This window comes from Geotrypetes seraphini, chromosome 10 (genome assembly GCF_902459505.1).
Source record: "Geotrypetes seraphini chromosome 10, aGeoSer1.1, whole genome shotgun sequence".
Taxonomy (NCBI): domain Eukaryota; kingdom Metazoa; phylum Chordata; class Amphibia; order Gymnophiona; family Dermophiidae; genus Geotrypetes; species Geotrypetes seraphini.
In genome coordinates, this window is record NC_047093.1 from 134,178,641 (window position 1) to 134,195,403 (window position 16,763).

General features: G+C 40.3%; 1 protein-coding gene across 1 annotated transcript in view; it reads right to left on the minus strand.

Moving 5' to 3' along the window:
• LOC117368586 overlaps positions 1-16,763 on the minus strand; it is a 78,708-nt gene that overhangs the window by 35,824 nt on the left and 26,121 nt on the right. Inside the window, exons 4-6 of the mRNA XM_033962316.1 lie at positions 13,075-13,302; positions 11,662-11,785; positions 7,782-8,675 (exon numbers count right to left, since the gene is read on the minus strand). Of these exons, the coding sequence (XP_033818207.1) occupies positions 7,782-8,675; positions 11,662-11,785; positions 13,075-13,302 (1,246 nt within the window). The remainder of the gene's footprint in view (positions 1-7,781; positions 8,676-11,661; positions 11,786-13,074; positions 13,303-16,763) is intronic.

Sequence of the window (16,763 nt, forward strand, 5' to 3'; positions counted from 1 at the left end):
CATGGAACAAAGTGTTTATAAACAAGTTGAAAAATTGAAGGTGGACAAAGCTGTGGGACTGGACAGGATCCATCTCAGGATATTGAAGAAGCTCCGAGAGGTTCTGGCGGGTCCTCTTAAAGGTTTGTAAAAAAAATCTTTAGAGATGGGAGAGGAGCGGATGTGGTCCCTCTTCACAAAAGTGGTTGTATAGATGAAGCGGGAAACTACAGGCCAGTAAGCTTCACTTCAGTTATTGGGAAAATATTGGAAATGTTGCTGAAGTACAGGATAGCTGCGGTGTTCTTTGCTCACAGGTTTAAAGATAATAGACTGTTTTCAGTCCAATTCTTTATATGTGAGTTTGCAAACCATTGGATCCCTAAGGAAGGCGTGTTTGCCGAAACATGGACCGTGTAGGGTTCGGTTGGATTTTTATCATTGTACTTTTTTAATTGAATTTTCATGGTTTTATGTCAGTGTTTAATAAATTATCTCCAGAACATCTGTATCCACAGTTTTTTGTTTTCTTTTCATTGGTGGATTGTTTTCACTGTGGATCATTGGGTCTCCCCATTTTTCTTTATTATAATAGGCAGCACAGAAGAACATTTATATAACATAGCAGGGGATACCTACCATTGAGTGATTCCAGTAAATTCTTGCAGCCACCTAAATCTGTGCACACCTGAATTACCCCCTCTGCCCCCAGGATCACAATCCCTTCAGCTCCAGTTCCTCAGCTCCCTCTTATCAGGTCTCTACATGCTATAAGTCATTGCAGAGAGAGACTGAAAGCTACTACTTAAGTCGGGGGGGGGGGGGGGGCATATTCCATATCTCTGATGCAACATCCTGTGGGCACAGAATGTGCACAGGAAAGGCCCTGCTGGTTCTCTCTGCTGCAAATTTCAGCACCTGGAAGGGAGCTAAGAAATGAGCTGGAGCCAATCGGGTGGAGAGATGCTTAACTGGGGATAGGGGAAAGGTGCTAGACCTGAGGGTGAGCAAAGGGAAGGGAAGAGAGAGAGAACCCTGGAACAAAGAAAGGAGGAAGAGAGGAGGCAGATGCTGGAACCAGGCTGAGAAGCAGAGGAAAGAGAGAGAGAGAGAGAGAGAGATCTGGAAGAAATAGGAGGAAGATGCTGGACTGGGGGTGGGGAAGCAGAGAGAATAAATGGAGATACTGGACCAATGGAGGTTGACAAGGATGTCAGATCACAGAGAAGAGAGGGGTCAGGGTACAGGAGGATGGAAAGAGGCAAGACATTGGGGGGGGGGGGGCAGGGACACAGAAGAGATGGTTGTGGCCATGAAGGGAACAGGGACACAGAGAGTTAAAACTGGACACAGGAGCTTATGCTCCCACTTTTGTCTTCCCTCACTCCCTTCCTTCCTTCCTGGACCTGCCATAGGCTGTCATCCCCAGGCCTACCTTACCTCTCTTGTGGTCTTTGGTGAGTCAGGAGGAAAACAAAAAGAAGATGACAAAACTCTGCACAAAACTAAAAGGATCTGAGACCACCAGACCTTCAAACAAATTTTTGGATGAGAATGTTCATTGAATTAGATTACTACATTAGCTTATTTCTATTGTCTAATTGTTGAATGGATAACCTGAGAACTTTTAAAAAAAATATCTTTATTCACTTTGAAGCCATAAATAAGTTCAACATATTGTACAATCATATTACACTATAAAAGCACTTAAATTCAATCAAAATTGTAATCTATGACAAATAGATATCACCCTCCCATACTTATATTCAAAAATTGCACTCAAAGAATTAAAAAATATTTTCCAATCCCCACTCCCACCCACCCACCCTGGACGTGCATGATCAAAGGGCAAAATCAACAATAACTCTGCAAAATGTTGTCATTGGCTCCCAAATCCTCAGAAACTTCTTATAATGCCCCTGTTTTATAGCCATAATACGTTCCGTTTTAAAGACATGACACAAAGACTCCCACCAAAAGGTATAGTTCAATCAATCCCAGTTTTTCCAATTCCTTAAAATAAGCTGTATAGCAACCCCTGTCATAATAAAGAGAAGTTTGTTATTGTGAGATGATATTTGGCTTTTAGTGCAGGTTTTGTAGCCGAAACACAGTCCATGTTGAGTCTGTTTTTCTTGTTCCACTTCCTATTGTTGACATTAAAAGCTTCAGTTTGAAGTTCTGGTCTTCTCTGCTCCTTTGTTCATCGTTTTGGTGAGTCAGGACAGGAGAGAACCCCAGATACTTCTGTCCATCTTGTGTACACAGTCAAAATGACGGCAACAATTTCCAGCAGCAATCTCACAAGATTTGCCACTAGAGGTCATAGCAGCCATTTTGAGACTGTAGCCAGCATGGGCAGGAGAGATCAAGTTTCAAGTTTATTAATTCTTTTGATTAATCGCTTAGTTCTAAGCGATGAACAATTTAAAATACATTCAAAGGGGAACAAACAAAAAATACAATACAAACTTAAGACAATACAATAGGTTAAAAATTAACTCATCAAATTCATAACATAAGGTAAAAAAGGGATAGTGAAATACAATCTAATATAGGAAAGTAGAACAAAAAAAGGAAAGATACATAAGGGAACAAAAAATAAAAGCATATTAATAGAATAAAATCAATGACCTGGGTATTAAGAAATTAAATATCAAAGGCATCTTTAAAAAGAAAAGTTTTTAAATTACTTTTGAATTTTCCTAGGTCCTGCTCCCTTTGTAAATAAATTGTGAGAGCGTTCCAGGTCTGTGGCGCGGTCACTGAAAAAATAAATTGGCGTCTTGTATTTATGATCTTAAGTGAAGGGATAGTTAATAAGTTTTGTTCATTTGATCTTAAGGTTCTCACAGGATTATATGGTATTAGGCACTTATATATGAATGCTGGTGTTTTATTGAGATCTAAGTCACTCCTTTCCCATGCCAGATCCAATCCCAAAATGGTTACTGCAACCTCTAGTTGCAGTTTCGTGACAGCCATTTTGACTGTTGCCATTGAATGTGGAGAAGCAACTGGGGATCGCTTTTGCCAAAAAAACACACAAGTGTGGTAAGATAGGCCTGCCAGTGGCAATGGCAACCTACAGATAGGCAAGGGAGGAGTGAGTCTGGGAGGGGGTTTACATGGGTGGAGCTCCTACTTATGCACATAATTATCAAAATTTCTTATCTTCTCTTAGGTTTTCTTATGTTACATATGTAACTGACCTTTGCATGTTAATATTTACACCAGCTCTAGGCACTGCCACTGGTGCTTTGGGGGACCTTTATTTTTCCCACCGGTGATTTATTTTTGCCGGTTGTGTGACAGTCCTGGTTAACAGAGACTCTACTGTACATATACAGATAAGCATTTCAACATCAAAACTCATGCATTAATATAAAACACATATTAAGCAATAACATAATGTGTGTGACTTACTTTAAACGTTTTATTTTCTCTATAAAATGTTTTAACTTTATATGCTTCATTTTAACTCAGTAATTGTATGATATGGGCTACATACACATAAATCTGTTTGATACATAAACTTTCAAGACTACATAAGTTCATTGTTAAGACGTGACCAGGTATAATCCATGGTTTTTCTTTCTCATTAGCCCTACCTCTCATTTCTAACAAAAGACTCAAGCTTGTGAGGTTTTCTCTTGAAGTCTGTCTTTTTTTTTTTTTTGCTTAGTTTATGCTGTGATTGGCGAAACAATTTCCATTTCTTTTCCCGAATAGATGGTGAACCTCTGTACTGTAAAAGAATGGAGAATGATGATGGAAGGGCTCTCAGAAAACCATTAATCGAAGCAGCTGTTGATCACAGCGATCCCTGTGAAGGACAACCCAGGTCCAAAAGGAAACAAACAAACCCTTCCAGAAAGGTCCTGGATAAATTCTCAGTCTGTCAGAGGTCTGTGGACAAACTGGCAGTCCATCCAAGAACCCACAGTGAAAACATGGACACGCAAAATAAAACTATTGAGAATCCAAAGAAATCCAGAGCGCAGAAAGGGAGAGGACAGCTCTATAAATGTGAACAGTGTGAGAAAACCTTGACCAAACAATCGAGTCTCATTACTCACTTGAGAACTCACACAGGGGAGCGGCCATACAAGTGTACAGAATGTGGCAAGAGCTTTAGCGAGAAGTCCAACTATCTGAAGCATCACAGGACTCACACGGGTGAGAGACCCTACAAGTGCAATGAATGTGAGAAGAGCTTCAACCAGTCCTCCCATTTGGTTAGGCATCAACGGACCCACACAGGGGAGCGGCCATATAAATGTCCAGAATGTGAGAAATGTTTCAGTGACTCTTCAAACCTAGTGACGCATCAAAAGACCCATGTGAGGAAAAAATTGATCCGAAACAGTTTATATCCATATTCGTTACAAGATCTGAAGCAGGCTTGGGACTTATAGCAATGGGTTGTATGGAAATTTTCTACCATTCCTCATTTATAATCAAGAGTCTACAGTGTCGACTTTCAGGGGCTTTTATTCTATGTCCATTACAGGATTGGAATGTGCCTTTATGACACAAGGACTCGTACAGTGGGTATCTTCTACAGATCTATTATAGATAATGTTGGTTGATTGGGTCCTAGCAAGTGAGATTCTGAAGAAAAAAGAGCCGAGATGTAAGATTAGCGTGAAATAGTTACACAATTGAAAAATGATTGAAGGACAAGAATTTCCTGTGTTACTGGAAATAGGGTAGTGGATACATGCAGGCCCTTCAATTCATACAAGTATTGGAACTGGTTTACCATCTCTGGTTGAACTTCATTTTACATCAAACAACCACGCTTTATTGCCTACAGGCGTACAAATAAAAGTCTTTTCAAAGACTAAAAGAAAAGTGTTACACATTTGTGCATCTCCTCAGTTCACAGAATCGGACTCCAGAGGCTGAAACACGATCGTGTTGAGTCGGTGTTATATTATCCAGTAAAGGAGATCAAGCACCAACCAGTCACCTTCTTTGTTTCTTTGCCTTACATAATTCGTGAAGGAGGAATCTTCTGTTTTTCACAGAGAGAAGAAAGAGACTGAAAGAGTTGAGATTCGTCCAGGACACCCGAGACACTAATACATACTTACTGTACCACCAAACAGGCTTATGACATATGTGTCTACTCAAGATTGCATCTTTTTGGTCATTGGTCCACAATTGTGGAATGCCTTCCCAAATTATATCCGAATGGAATCTAGCCTTGACCAATTTTAAAAATTACCTGAAAACATTCCTATTCATGGATGCCTTCGGTTGATAGACTAATAACTTTGACCAGAGCAGGCCTTGTTAGGGCCAGTCTGAAATTAAGCCCACACAATTAAACTCAATTTTTACTTTAAATTCTTTATCTGTTATTACAGTTAATGTATTTCTATGTCACAAAGCTGGGGGTGAGGCTTTGGAATTCCCTCTGAGGATTTGTATGGATTGCCTGCAATTTTTTTAAAAAAAAAAATGCTAAAAACACTATTTGACGCTTTTTTATGAAATTTATTTAAAAAATTTCGATACCATTTTATATCAAAACGGTTACATACATAAAATGTTAAAACAAATCAGGACAACATTAATTCTAACAACAATCAATACTCAGAAAAATGCATCAACAAATAATTGAAGAATGATTCAGTGTTGTTATATATTGAAGAGAACTTTGATGGTTTCATATTTTTGCACTTTACTGAGAATGTTATGTTTATGTGTGAGATATGGAGGGATTTTAAGCTTGACGTTATATTGTACTTGACAATTGAAATAGCATGTGCTATGTATTGTTTGATGAAATATTATGTATGTTTTATATGGAAACTGTTTAGGTTTAAGCAGTCTAGAAATTTTAAAAATGAATGCATTTTATATTGAATTTTAACATGTAAATCACATAGATGTTATTACTAATGTGGTATATCGAATATAAAATAAACTTGGATAAAATCCAGTACTTGAAAATCAGATGGTGTGGTTAAGGAGAACCCCCCCCCCCCAAAAAAAAAAGGACTTTGGTCATTAAAGTATCTGTTCCAATAGCAGACAGATATAGGAATAGTCCCAGTTTTCGTAGCTGCCTTGAGGCTGCCCAACCTCCTCTTTATTCCTCCTCTCCCCATAAGAACATAAGAATAGTCAGACTAATGGTCCATCTAGCCCAGTAGCCCATCCTTAACGGGGGCCAATCCAGGTCACTAGTACCTGGCCATGACTTAAACTGTAGCAATATTCCATCCTACCAATCCAGGGCAAGCAGTGGCTTCCCCCATGTCTTTCTCAATAACAGACTATGGACTTTTCCTCCAGGAACTTGTCCAAACCTTTCTTAAAACCAGCTACGTTATCTGTTCTTACCACAACCTCTGGCAACGCGTTCCAGAGCTTAACTATTCTCCTGAGTGAAAAAAAAAAAAAAAATTTCCTCCTATTGGTTTTAAAAGTATTTCCCTGTAACTTCATCGAGTGTCCCCTAGTCTTTGTAATTTTTGACAGAGTGAAAAATCGATCCACTTGTACCCGTTCTACTCCACTCAGGATTTTGTAGACTTCAATCCTATCTCCCCTCAGCCGTCTCTTTTCCAAGCTGAAGAGCCCTAAACGTTTTAGTCTTTCCTCATTCGAGAGGAGTTCCATCCCCTTTATCATCTTGGTCACTGTTTGTCAGAGCTGTCGTGTGCTACAGGAAAGGCTTAGACTTGGTACCTTGTACAGTAAATGTGAGGCACGGTCTTTCATGTACCAAGATGGTAATGATTTGATAATGAAACATGCCATTTTCTATGTAAATAAACAGCATCCGTGTTTGTTTTCTGTAATCCACCTAGGTATAAGTAGGATATAGTCTTATAGCGCAATCTATGTGATTGTATTAACTGTTTAATAAAGAAATTGTTTTGATTTTTTATTTTAATATATGTCCATGAAGATTTTATTTCTATTTTAGTTATATTAAATTTAAATTGTGGTTTGATTCAAAACCATATCAACCATGCTAGGTCCCCCCCAGTTTCATCTCATTAATTAATTTCTTTGTTTTTTATGTTCTGTTCTACGTATAGCACTCTGCACCTTTTAAGTACACCAAATTGCACATTAGCACTTTCATTGGCTTTTATGTTTTCTATGTTTTCATACTTTACACATATATGTTTTAAATCACACTTTTATCTCTATGCACTTTGCGCTGTTTTCATGCATTAACACCTTTTGTGTATTATTTCTTCAGACTATGATTTTTCACCACATTATACAGATTATTACTTATCACTTTAGCACACCACACGTCCAATAATTACATATGAATTGCATGTTCTTGGTTATTTTTATTATTTTTATTTACATTTGTTAGGACCCCTGAAGAAGGCGTGCTTACCGAAACACGGACCTTGTCGGGTCCCTTAGTTTATAAAAAGGTGGTATCTTTGACCGCATTTAATATTTGATATAATAAACATAGCCTGCATCTTGTACAGATTGTCTGCAGTTTTTTCTTGTTTTGTGTTTGCAACTCTGACTGATGCCATTCCAGAAATGACACCAGTCAGGTATACCTCTGATCAACTGTATCCTTCTGCTTTCCTTCTAATGCTAGTCCTTTGCCCTTCTCTATACATTCTCCATTACCGGTACTTTTCTTAAAAAACAAATTCCTATAATGCACCCCATTGGATTATCCTATTGACTCTGCTCTCCCAGTACAACCACTATTTTAATCTTTCTACAGGTTCATTTCTTCAGTACTGGAGGGTAGAATATAAAGTCCGTGACTTTAGTTATACTCTTTTATATACTGGTAGATTGTTTTCCAATTAAATGCTCCCTTGTGTTCATCTCAGGCCTGAGCAGAATAATGTAGCACTTTGGGATAAAGATACAGCTCAACAGTCCTGTACTAGATAACAGCATTGCAAATATCTCCACAGTTACCATGTATTTGTCCTTTGTACTCAGGTAAACTGGGATGAAGGACACCCAAACACTGCAGAACACCAGCATACTGAAAGTGATCAATTGGGCCTCATTGAAACTGTTAGGTAAACGTCTGGCTAAGAAAGCAACAATAAAACTTAATATAGCCAATAAGCCCATATACCCGATCACACTGTAAAATGCAAAGAGGGAGCCTTCATTGCATATTAGTATCATCCTTCCAGGATCTGTCTGTATGTCGTAGTCTGGGAATGGGGGAGAGATGAGTAACCACGCAGTGCAGATCAGAACTTCACCCAGGGAGCACAGAAGGACCAAGAAGCTGAGTGCTCTGGACCCCACCCATTCCCTTAACCTGCTTCCAGGCTTTGTGGCTTTGAAAGCAATGACAACTGTGATGGTTTTTGCCAGGACTGCAGAAACAGAGACTGAGAAAATGATCCCAAAAGCAGTTTGCCGGAGCAGACAGGTCAGCTTCTCCGGACGCCCAATGAATAGCAAGGAACAGAGGAAGGAGAGCATGAGGGAGAGAAGGAGGATGAAGCTGAGATCTCGGTTATTGGCTTTCACTACAGCAGTCTCTCGATATTTAAGAAATATTCCTAGAGTTCCAGCAGTGATTGCACATAATACAATGGCTAAGGAAGCCAAAGACGCACCCAGTGGATCCTCGTAGGAAAGGAACTCAATGGTTCTTGGAATGCAGCCGTCTCGCTTCTTCGTGGGCCACTGGTCATCGGGACATTTCAGACATTTTTCCATATCTAAAAATGAACTGTATTTTTGTCAGCATTTGAATAAAATATGCTATTATTATATTTAAATTTTTTTTATTGTAGTTTGAAAACTAAGAACAAATATATACAAAACAGTTATCTGTGAAACAAATATCAAATATTCATTTCAAAAAATAACTACAATCAATCAATTGAACAGAATTCTAAGTTGTGTATTTCCGTATGGGAGAGACAAGGCGGATATGAAACGGTAAGCCCACACCTTGGTCCAAAGAGTATCAGTACTGCATTTCCCTAGAAGAGTTTTCCCATGAGTCCATATAACGAAAACGAGAAGGTGCTATTTTTTAGGGAACAAATTTAAGTCTGAAGCTCACATTGATTCCCGTCAACATGGATTTACAAAAGGGAGATCGTGCCAATCCAACCTGATCAGCTTCTTTGACTGGGTGACGGGGAAGCTAGATATTGGGGAGTCCCTGGACATCGTGTACCTGGACTTTAGCAAAGCATTCGATAGCGTACCACACCGCAGGTTGCTGAGCAAGATGAGTTCTATAGGATTAGGTGACACATTGACGAAATGGGTTGGGAACTGGCTTGGAGGTAGGCTTCAAAGGGTGGTGGTGAGCGGCACACCCTCTGAAATGACGGAGGTGATCAGTGGAGTGTCACAGGGCTCGGTCTTGGGCCCAATCCTATTCAACATCTTTATAAGGGACTTGGCAGAAGGGCTTCGGAGTAAAATAACATTATTCGCCGATGACGCCAAACTAAGTAATGTAGTGGGCAAATGCACAATAGATGATGTTTCAATGCCCGACAACATGATGCACGACCTACTCCTACTGGAGCGCTGGTCTAGGTCCTTGCAACTCAACTTCAATGCCAAAAAATGCAAAGTTATGCACCTGGGCAACCAAAATCCATGCAAGACTTACACCCTAAATGGAGAGATCCTAACAAGAACTGAAGCAGAACGTGACATAGGGGTGATCGTCAGTGAGGACATGAAGGCTGCAAATCAAGTTGAGCAAGCTTCATCCAAAGCAAGACAAGTCATAGGTTGCATACGCAGGGGTTTCGTCAGCCGAAAGCCGGAAGTCATTATGCCGCTGTATAGATCCATGGTGAGGCCCCATCTGGAATACTGTGTGCAATTCTGGAGGCCGCATTATCGCAAGGATGTGCTGAGACTGGAGTCGGTTCAGAGAATGGCCACCCGGATGGTCTCGGGACTCAAGGATCTCCCATACGAGGAACGGCTAAACAAATTGCAGCTATACTCTCTCGAGGAGCGCAGAGAGAGGGGGGACATGATCGAGACGTTCAAGTATCTCTCGGGCCGCATAGAGACGGAGGAAGATATCTTCCTTTTCAAGGGTCCCACGACAACAAGAGGGCATCCGTGGAAAATTAGGGGAGGGAAACTACGAGCTGACACCAGGAAATTCTTTTTCACAGAAAGGGTGGTTGATCGCTGGAATAGTCTTCCAATGCATGTGATCGAGGCCAGCAGCGTGCCTGATTTTAAGGCCAAATGGGATCGTCACATGGGATCTATTCACAGGGCAAAGGTAGGGGAGGGATCTATTCATAGGGCGAAGGTAGGGGAGGGACATTAAGGTGGGCAGACTAGATGGGCCTTGGCCCTTATCTGCCATCTATTTCTATGTTATGTTTCTATGTTTCTATTTTGATACATTCACTAAAGAGGAACAAAAATAATTGGGTCAATATTCATCCACCATGGTCAGCATTTTTTTTTTTCAACACCAGTTGTGGCAATTAAACAAAACTCATGTATTCAGTGCCAATATCTGCTGATTCTGCTGCCCTTTCAACCTGATATTTCTCTACCCACCGCCTCAGTACTATCTGGATTTTCAGCTGTGCTTTACAAATCAGTGGTAGCATTGGCTAGGGGAATTATCCAGATGAAGGTGGAAATAAATTGTTTAACAGGGCACCTATCATAAAAGGGTAAGGAATTGGCCTACTTATGAGGGTACTATTTCATTAGGAGAAGAGTCGTATAACAGGATATATTTATTTGTAACGCTTGTAATTGTGAATCTACGGTTCATTGACTGGGTTAATCACACGAAGGATTATTTTACATGAGCAAAGTACATGCAACATGGCACATACTTTTCAACTAGGCAGTATTCTTGGAAGGGTATTTACGTTACCATGTAATTTACAGCTTAAGTTGCTGCCCTGTAATGGAATTATTCCCATTATAGCTTTCATTATCCAGGTAATTACTTTTGAATATTAGGCTCAAGGAAAGGGAGAGGGTGGAATTGGGAATAGTCTGTGAAAATATTTCTTTACATAAAGAAAATTTTCCTCTTTTACAAAGCTGTGCAGCCACAGCTCAGTAATTCCCAGTGGGCTTCAGTTCAGTTACCACAGTAATCGCCTTCATAAGTGACCCGGATGATTAAAATGTACCTGTGGAGCCACACAGATAAAAGAGCACAACAAAGGAGTATACCCAACTGTGTACCCTTTTGTGCGCCCTGAAGAATTATAATCTACTATTTGGTTGAGCTCTTTGTTCTTTATCTGTATGTGTATTAGCATTGGTCTTCTCGTTTATTCTTGTTTAAAATTTCTGGAATAGAATAACTGTGAATGTCACAATACAAACAGACTCATTTTGGTAAAGTTATCAACCATCACAATAACTTCTCTTGTTAAAGCAGGAGCTATTAAGTGTTCCTAAGATAGCAGTTATGTGAAAAATACAAGCTGTGGAATGACACTTCACGAGAAACCAAAGGCTCGTATGTTTGCTGTGGTGTTTTATTGGTTTAAATACTGTCATATTGATTTTGTTTTAATATATGATATCAGTTTACCTTTATTTATTGTGCATGTGAAGTAGTAAACTGCTCAGAAGTGTAACAATGGATGGGTATAAACATAACAGACAAAGTGAAATGAAGTTTCTTCATTTTTTTTATTTTATTATATCCTTTTTTTTCTTGGTTACTGTTTTTCTTACCTGTTGCATTGGAGAACTCTCCCTCAGCACAAGGGACACAGTCATAGCAACATTTCGGGCTCCCCTCTTTGGGAGCCTTCCTGTATCCTGGCCTACAGCTCTTGCTGCACACAGAACGAGGAGTCTGAGGAACAACAGCAAGGACAACTTGTGAGCTTTCACAGGAGACGGCTTTTATTTCCCATGCCCACATAATCCCAGAGTCATTTTGAGAAAGACATAAGATAAAGGGTTTCCCTTCTCTTATTCTGCTTCTTCTAGGTATTTCTGACACATGTATGTTTCATTCAGATTTTGAGGTGGATGGTTGGAAAGGGGGAAAGTGACCACAAGGGGAGTGTGGGGGGTGATTACTTAATCGCTCAGTTTGGGTATCTTTTTAACAGATGCTTTTAAAACAGGTCTAGCTCCGAACATTTAAATTATGTCCTGGACATCTTTTTGAAAGCTTCAATTATCCCTGCAAGATATCCAAGTCTAAGCATGCCCAAAGCCCACCCATAGCACACCACCAAAACAACATTCTTGAATTTTGGATGCACAGTAGCTGAGACGCCTCTCCAAATGTCCTGAAAGTTGGTTTTGAAAATTGGCACTTGGACATCCTGATAATTAAAACGTCCAAGTGCCAGTGTATGCCGTTTTTGGATGTCAACTATATTATCAGAATTAGCTAGGTGAAGTAAACATATTAATCATAGAATAACCTTCATCTAACCGTGAACACAACAGCAAATCAGCCAAAGCAAAGTATCCAAGACCGCGATCAAACCAGCAAATCAGCCAAAACGAAGTACCCAAGATGGCAATCAAAATGAAGTATCCAAAACCGCGATCAAAACAGCAAATCGGCCAAAACAAAGTATCCAAGACTGCGATCAAACTGAAGTAACCAAGACCGTGATCAAACCAGCAAATCAGCCAAAACAAGTATCCAAGACCGCGATCAAAATGAAGTATCCTAGACCTCGATTAAAATGAAGTATCCAAGACCGCGATCAAGCCAGCAAATCAGCCAAAACAAAGTATCCAAGACTGCGATCAAAATAGCAAATCGGCCAAAGTGAAGTGACTGAGATTGAGCCTCCGTGATGGATTTTATTGTTATTAATGATCTGAATTGGGTGCAGCTACTTGTATGTATCTAGAGCTCAGCTAATATTGACTTCTTCTGGTGTCCAGATGTCACTGAAGTATGACAGACACTGTTCCTGGTCCTCGTGATCCCACAGCACAAATGCCAGCCACAGAACGTGTACCCAGGTCTCCCACAAAGTAATTTACATACTGTCACTGAGCTGGTGGTCCAATGACAATCTGATCTTTTTAATGCCAGCCAGGATGACCTATAATACTCTCTCTTAATATGAGGATGCTGACCCTGAGTATTAGAACAATGTAATTCACCCTCACCTGTTTAAAAAGCGGTTGCCACCGGATGGCGCTCTCGTTGATGAAGAGTTGTTGATCGGAAGTGGCAGAAGGATGAAAGCTGCCCACAAGGGTTTGGATGAGGGCTCCGTTGGGCAAATAAATACAGTTTAGAATGTCATATCGAGTGGGAGTGTCCCCTTTCTCATCAAAGAAAATCTCATTTCCAATAGAAGGTTTAAAATGAATATTCCTAAGAAAATGATTCAGCTGGAAAAAAAAAGGAAACAATCAGGAAATTGCATGGAGAAAGTGCTGGAAACTCACCTGAATGTATGAGGTGAGGTACCAGAGAGCAATATTTTCAGTACCAGTGAGAGGTCACTAGATGTGTAGGCATGACAAGAATGCAAAGTCTATATGTAAGAAAGGTATATGGTAGGAGACATTAATTTTTTTTTCAGCAGATATGGGAATTTTATAAAGGTAAATTTCTATCTACTATTATAAAACCCTAAGCGCGCATGCGCACTCCTACCTGCATGTTCCGTGATCCGTATGTCCGTGGCGGTAGGAGTGCGCATGCGTGCTTAGGGTTCTATTACCTTGGAAGAAAAAACGGCACCACATTCACGGAACCACAAGGATGTTCTGAGCGAAGATATTTTTAAGTTCTAAGCCGCGGTGGCGGCTCCTCTCACGAGCCCCACCTGAGTCGGAGAAGTCTTCCAACATAGATGGGGATTGTGAAACGAGCCGCCACGGCAGCTTTAAACTTAAAAATAACTCCAGCACAGAACTAAACAATCGACAAAAGAACGTCGGACATTGCATGTGAAAAAATTTTTCTCTCATTTTGGCCCTTATATCTGGGAAATGATATCTAAATCTCTTTCTGACTGTACAGTTCCTTCGGGTTGGAAAACAGCTCTTGTCTTTCCAAAAATTAAACAACATAATTCTGATCCCTCTCTTCCAGCAAGTTACCGTCCAATTGCTAATCTTCCGTTATTGTCGAAACTAACGGAAAAAATCGTCCACACTCAACTGTCTGAATTTATCGAAAAAACTCACGCCTTACATCCCTATCAAACTGGTTTTCGCTCATCACATTCAACGGAGCTGTCACTGCTAGGCCTCATCTCAACTATACACTACTATCATGAACACCAAAAATCCGTCCTTCTTATATCTCTCGACCTCTCAGCAGCCTTTGATACCATCGACCATTCTCTCCTTTTAAATAGACTCAAAGACTGTGGTATCACCGGATCTGCACTTTCATGGTTCACGTCTTACTTCACAGAACGCAGTTTTAAAGTTCATGCAATGAATGAAACTTTGATTTCTTTAGCTCAAATCTATGGTGTTCCACAAGGTTCCATTCTATCACCATTACTATTTAATATCTTTCTATCTCCTCTTCTAACTCTAGCTCAATCTATCGGACTTACGATCTTCGCCTATGCAGATGACATTCAGCTCCTTCATCCAATCAACACTTCCAACATTTCTGACATAAAAGATATCAACAATAAACTGGATTCCATAAACGACTGGCTCTACTCCAACAAACTTTCCCTCAATGTCAACAAATCCCGTGGCCTCTTATTCTCAACCAAGAATACTGAATCTTTACTGGAAAAAATAACCATTAAATCAGTTCCAATTTAAATGGAAACAAAAAAAATAAAACTTTTAGGGGTCATTATTGATAAAGATCTATCATTTCATGATCACATCAGTTCTATAATAAAAACTTGTTTCTACAAACTCCGTATCATTCGTTCATTAACTTCAATCTTGCAGATCGAATCTATTACAATTCTGGTTCATTCTCTGATCATTTCTCACCTAGACTATTGTAATTCCCTTCTTAACGGTCTTCCCCAAAAAGAAATCCGACGTCTCCAATTGATTCAAAATACAGCTATAAAACTCATCTATAAACTGGGTAAATAGGATCATGTCACTCCAATTCTAAAAGATGCCCACTGGCTTCCTGTGGCCCACCGAATCACATATAAAATTATTCTCTTGACCTTTAAAATAAAATCCTCTCATCTGCCTTCATTTCTACATAAACTCCTCATCCCCCAATGTTCATCTCGTACTCTGTGATCCACAAATCAAAATCTCCTTCTGATCCCCTCTATTAAAAATTTTTACTACACACGGAAAATAAATTTCTCTGTCACTGCTCCAATGCTATGGAACTCTTTACCACAACCTCTTCGCGACGAACAACAACTGGATAAATTTAAGATAGGCCTAAAGACTTTTCTATTCCGCGATGCATTTATTTCAGTTTAGTATCTACTTTCACTGTTATTTTCAATTATTTAACCTTCAAAAATTATTTCTAAAAGACTTTTTCCCCACCCAAATGTTTTTTTCCCATTCCCTCTTTCTCCCTTTTCTCTTAACAATGTAACTTTACCCTTCCATAAACCTCTTCCCTCACAATCAAGTTTGTTTTGTTTATGTTTTAACATACACTGTTTGTACTTCTAAATATTGAATATAATAACTCCTCTTCCTCATCTATATTTTTTATTGTAATGTAAACCGGCCAGATATCTATTTGATGGTCGGTATATTAAAACCTAATAAACTTGAAACTTGAAACTTGATCCCAGCCGCTCCTCACACACATTAGCAGGCAAAACAGCTTCCCATGCACCCACGCAACCTCTAAGCGTGGCCCACCCTGCTCTTCAGCTCCTCCAGGTAGCGGCAGACCTATCTACAGCCAGGAAGTACTGTAAGGCCATCTGCTGCTCTTCTGTCCTTCTCTTCTAAACAGCCAGATGCTGGACAGGGGAATCAGGTAAGGGATGCTGCAGTACAGGGGGAGCAGGGAAGAGGTGCTGCTGGGCAGGGGGGAGGAAACAGGAAGGGAGGCCTACTGCTGGGCAGGGGGAGCAGGGAAGAAGTGCTACTGAGCAGGGGGGCTGTAACAGGAAGGGAGGCCTACTGCTGAACAGGGGGAGCAGGGAAGAGGTGCTTCTGGGCAGGGGGGAGGTAACAGGAAGGGAGGCCCACTGCTGGACAGGGGGGAGCAGGGAACAGGTGCTGGGCAGGGAGAAGGTAAAACGAAGGGAGAAGGACTGCTGTTGGACATGGGGAGCAGTGAAGGTGTACTGCTGGACAGGGGGGAAGGTAAAAGGAAGGGAGAAGGGCTGCTTCTGGACGGGGAGCAGGGAAGAGGTGCTGCTGGACAGGGTAGGTAAAATGAAGGGAGAAGGGCTACTGATGGACAGGGGGGGAAAAAGAGACAGAAAGAAAGACAGACAGAAAGCAGCCAAGGAGAGTAAAAAAAAGAAAGACAAAGACACACATCTATTCTAGCACCCGTTAATGTAACGGTCTTAAAGACTAGTTGATGCATATTTGCCATATTTATTCAATTTTCTATACTGTTCTCCCCAGTGTGTTCAGAACGGTTTACTTGAATTTATTCAGGTAGACATTCATTTTTCTCTGTCTGACCCAATGGACTCTCAATCTATCTAATGGACCTGGGGCACGGGGAGGATTAAGGGACTTGCATAGGGTCAGCATGGATTTGAACCCACAACCTCAGCATATTGAGGTTGTAGCTTTAACCCTTCCCTCCTTGTTACTGTCACAATGGCTTGGTTTCCCTATATTGATACTACTGGCTTTGAATTTCAGAAATCTGCCTTGAACCGTCAAAGGAAAAGCAAAATACAAATGTCCATATTCAA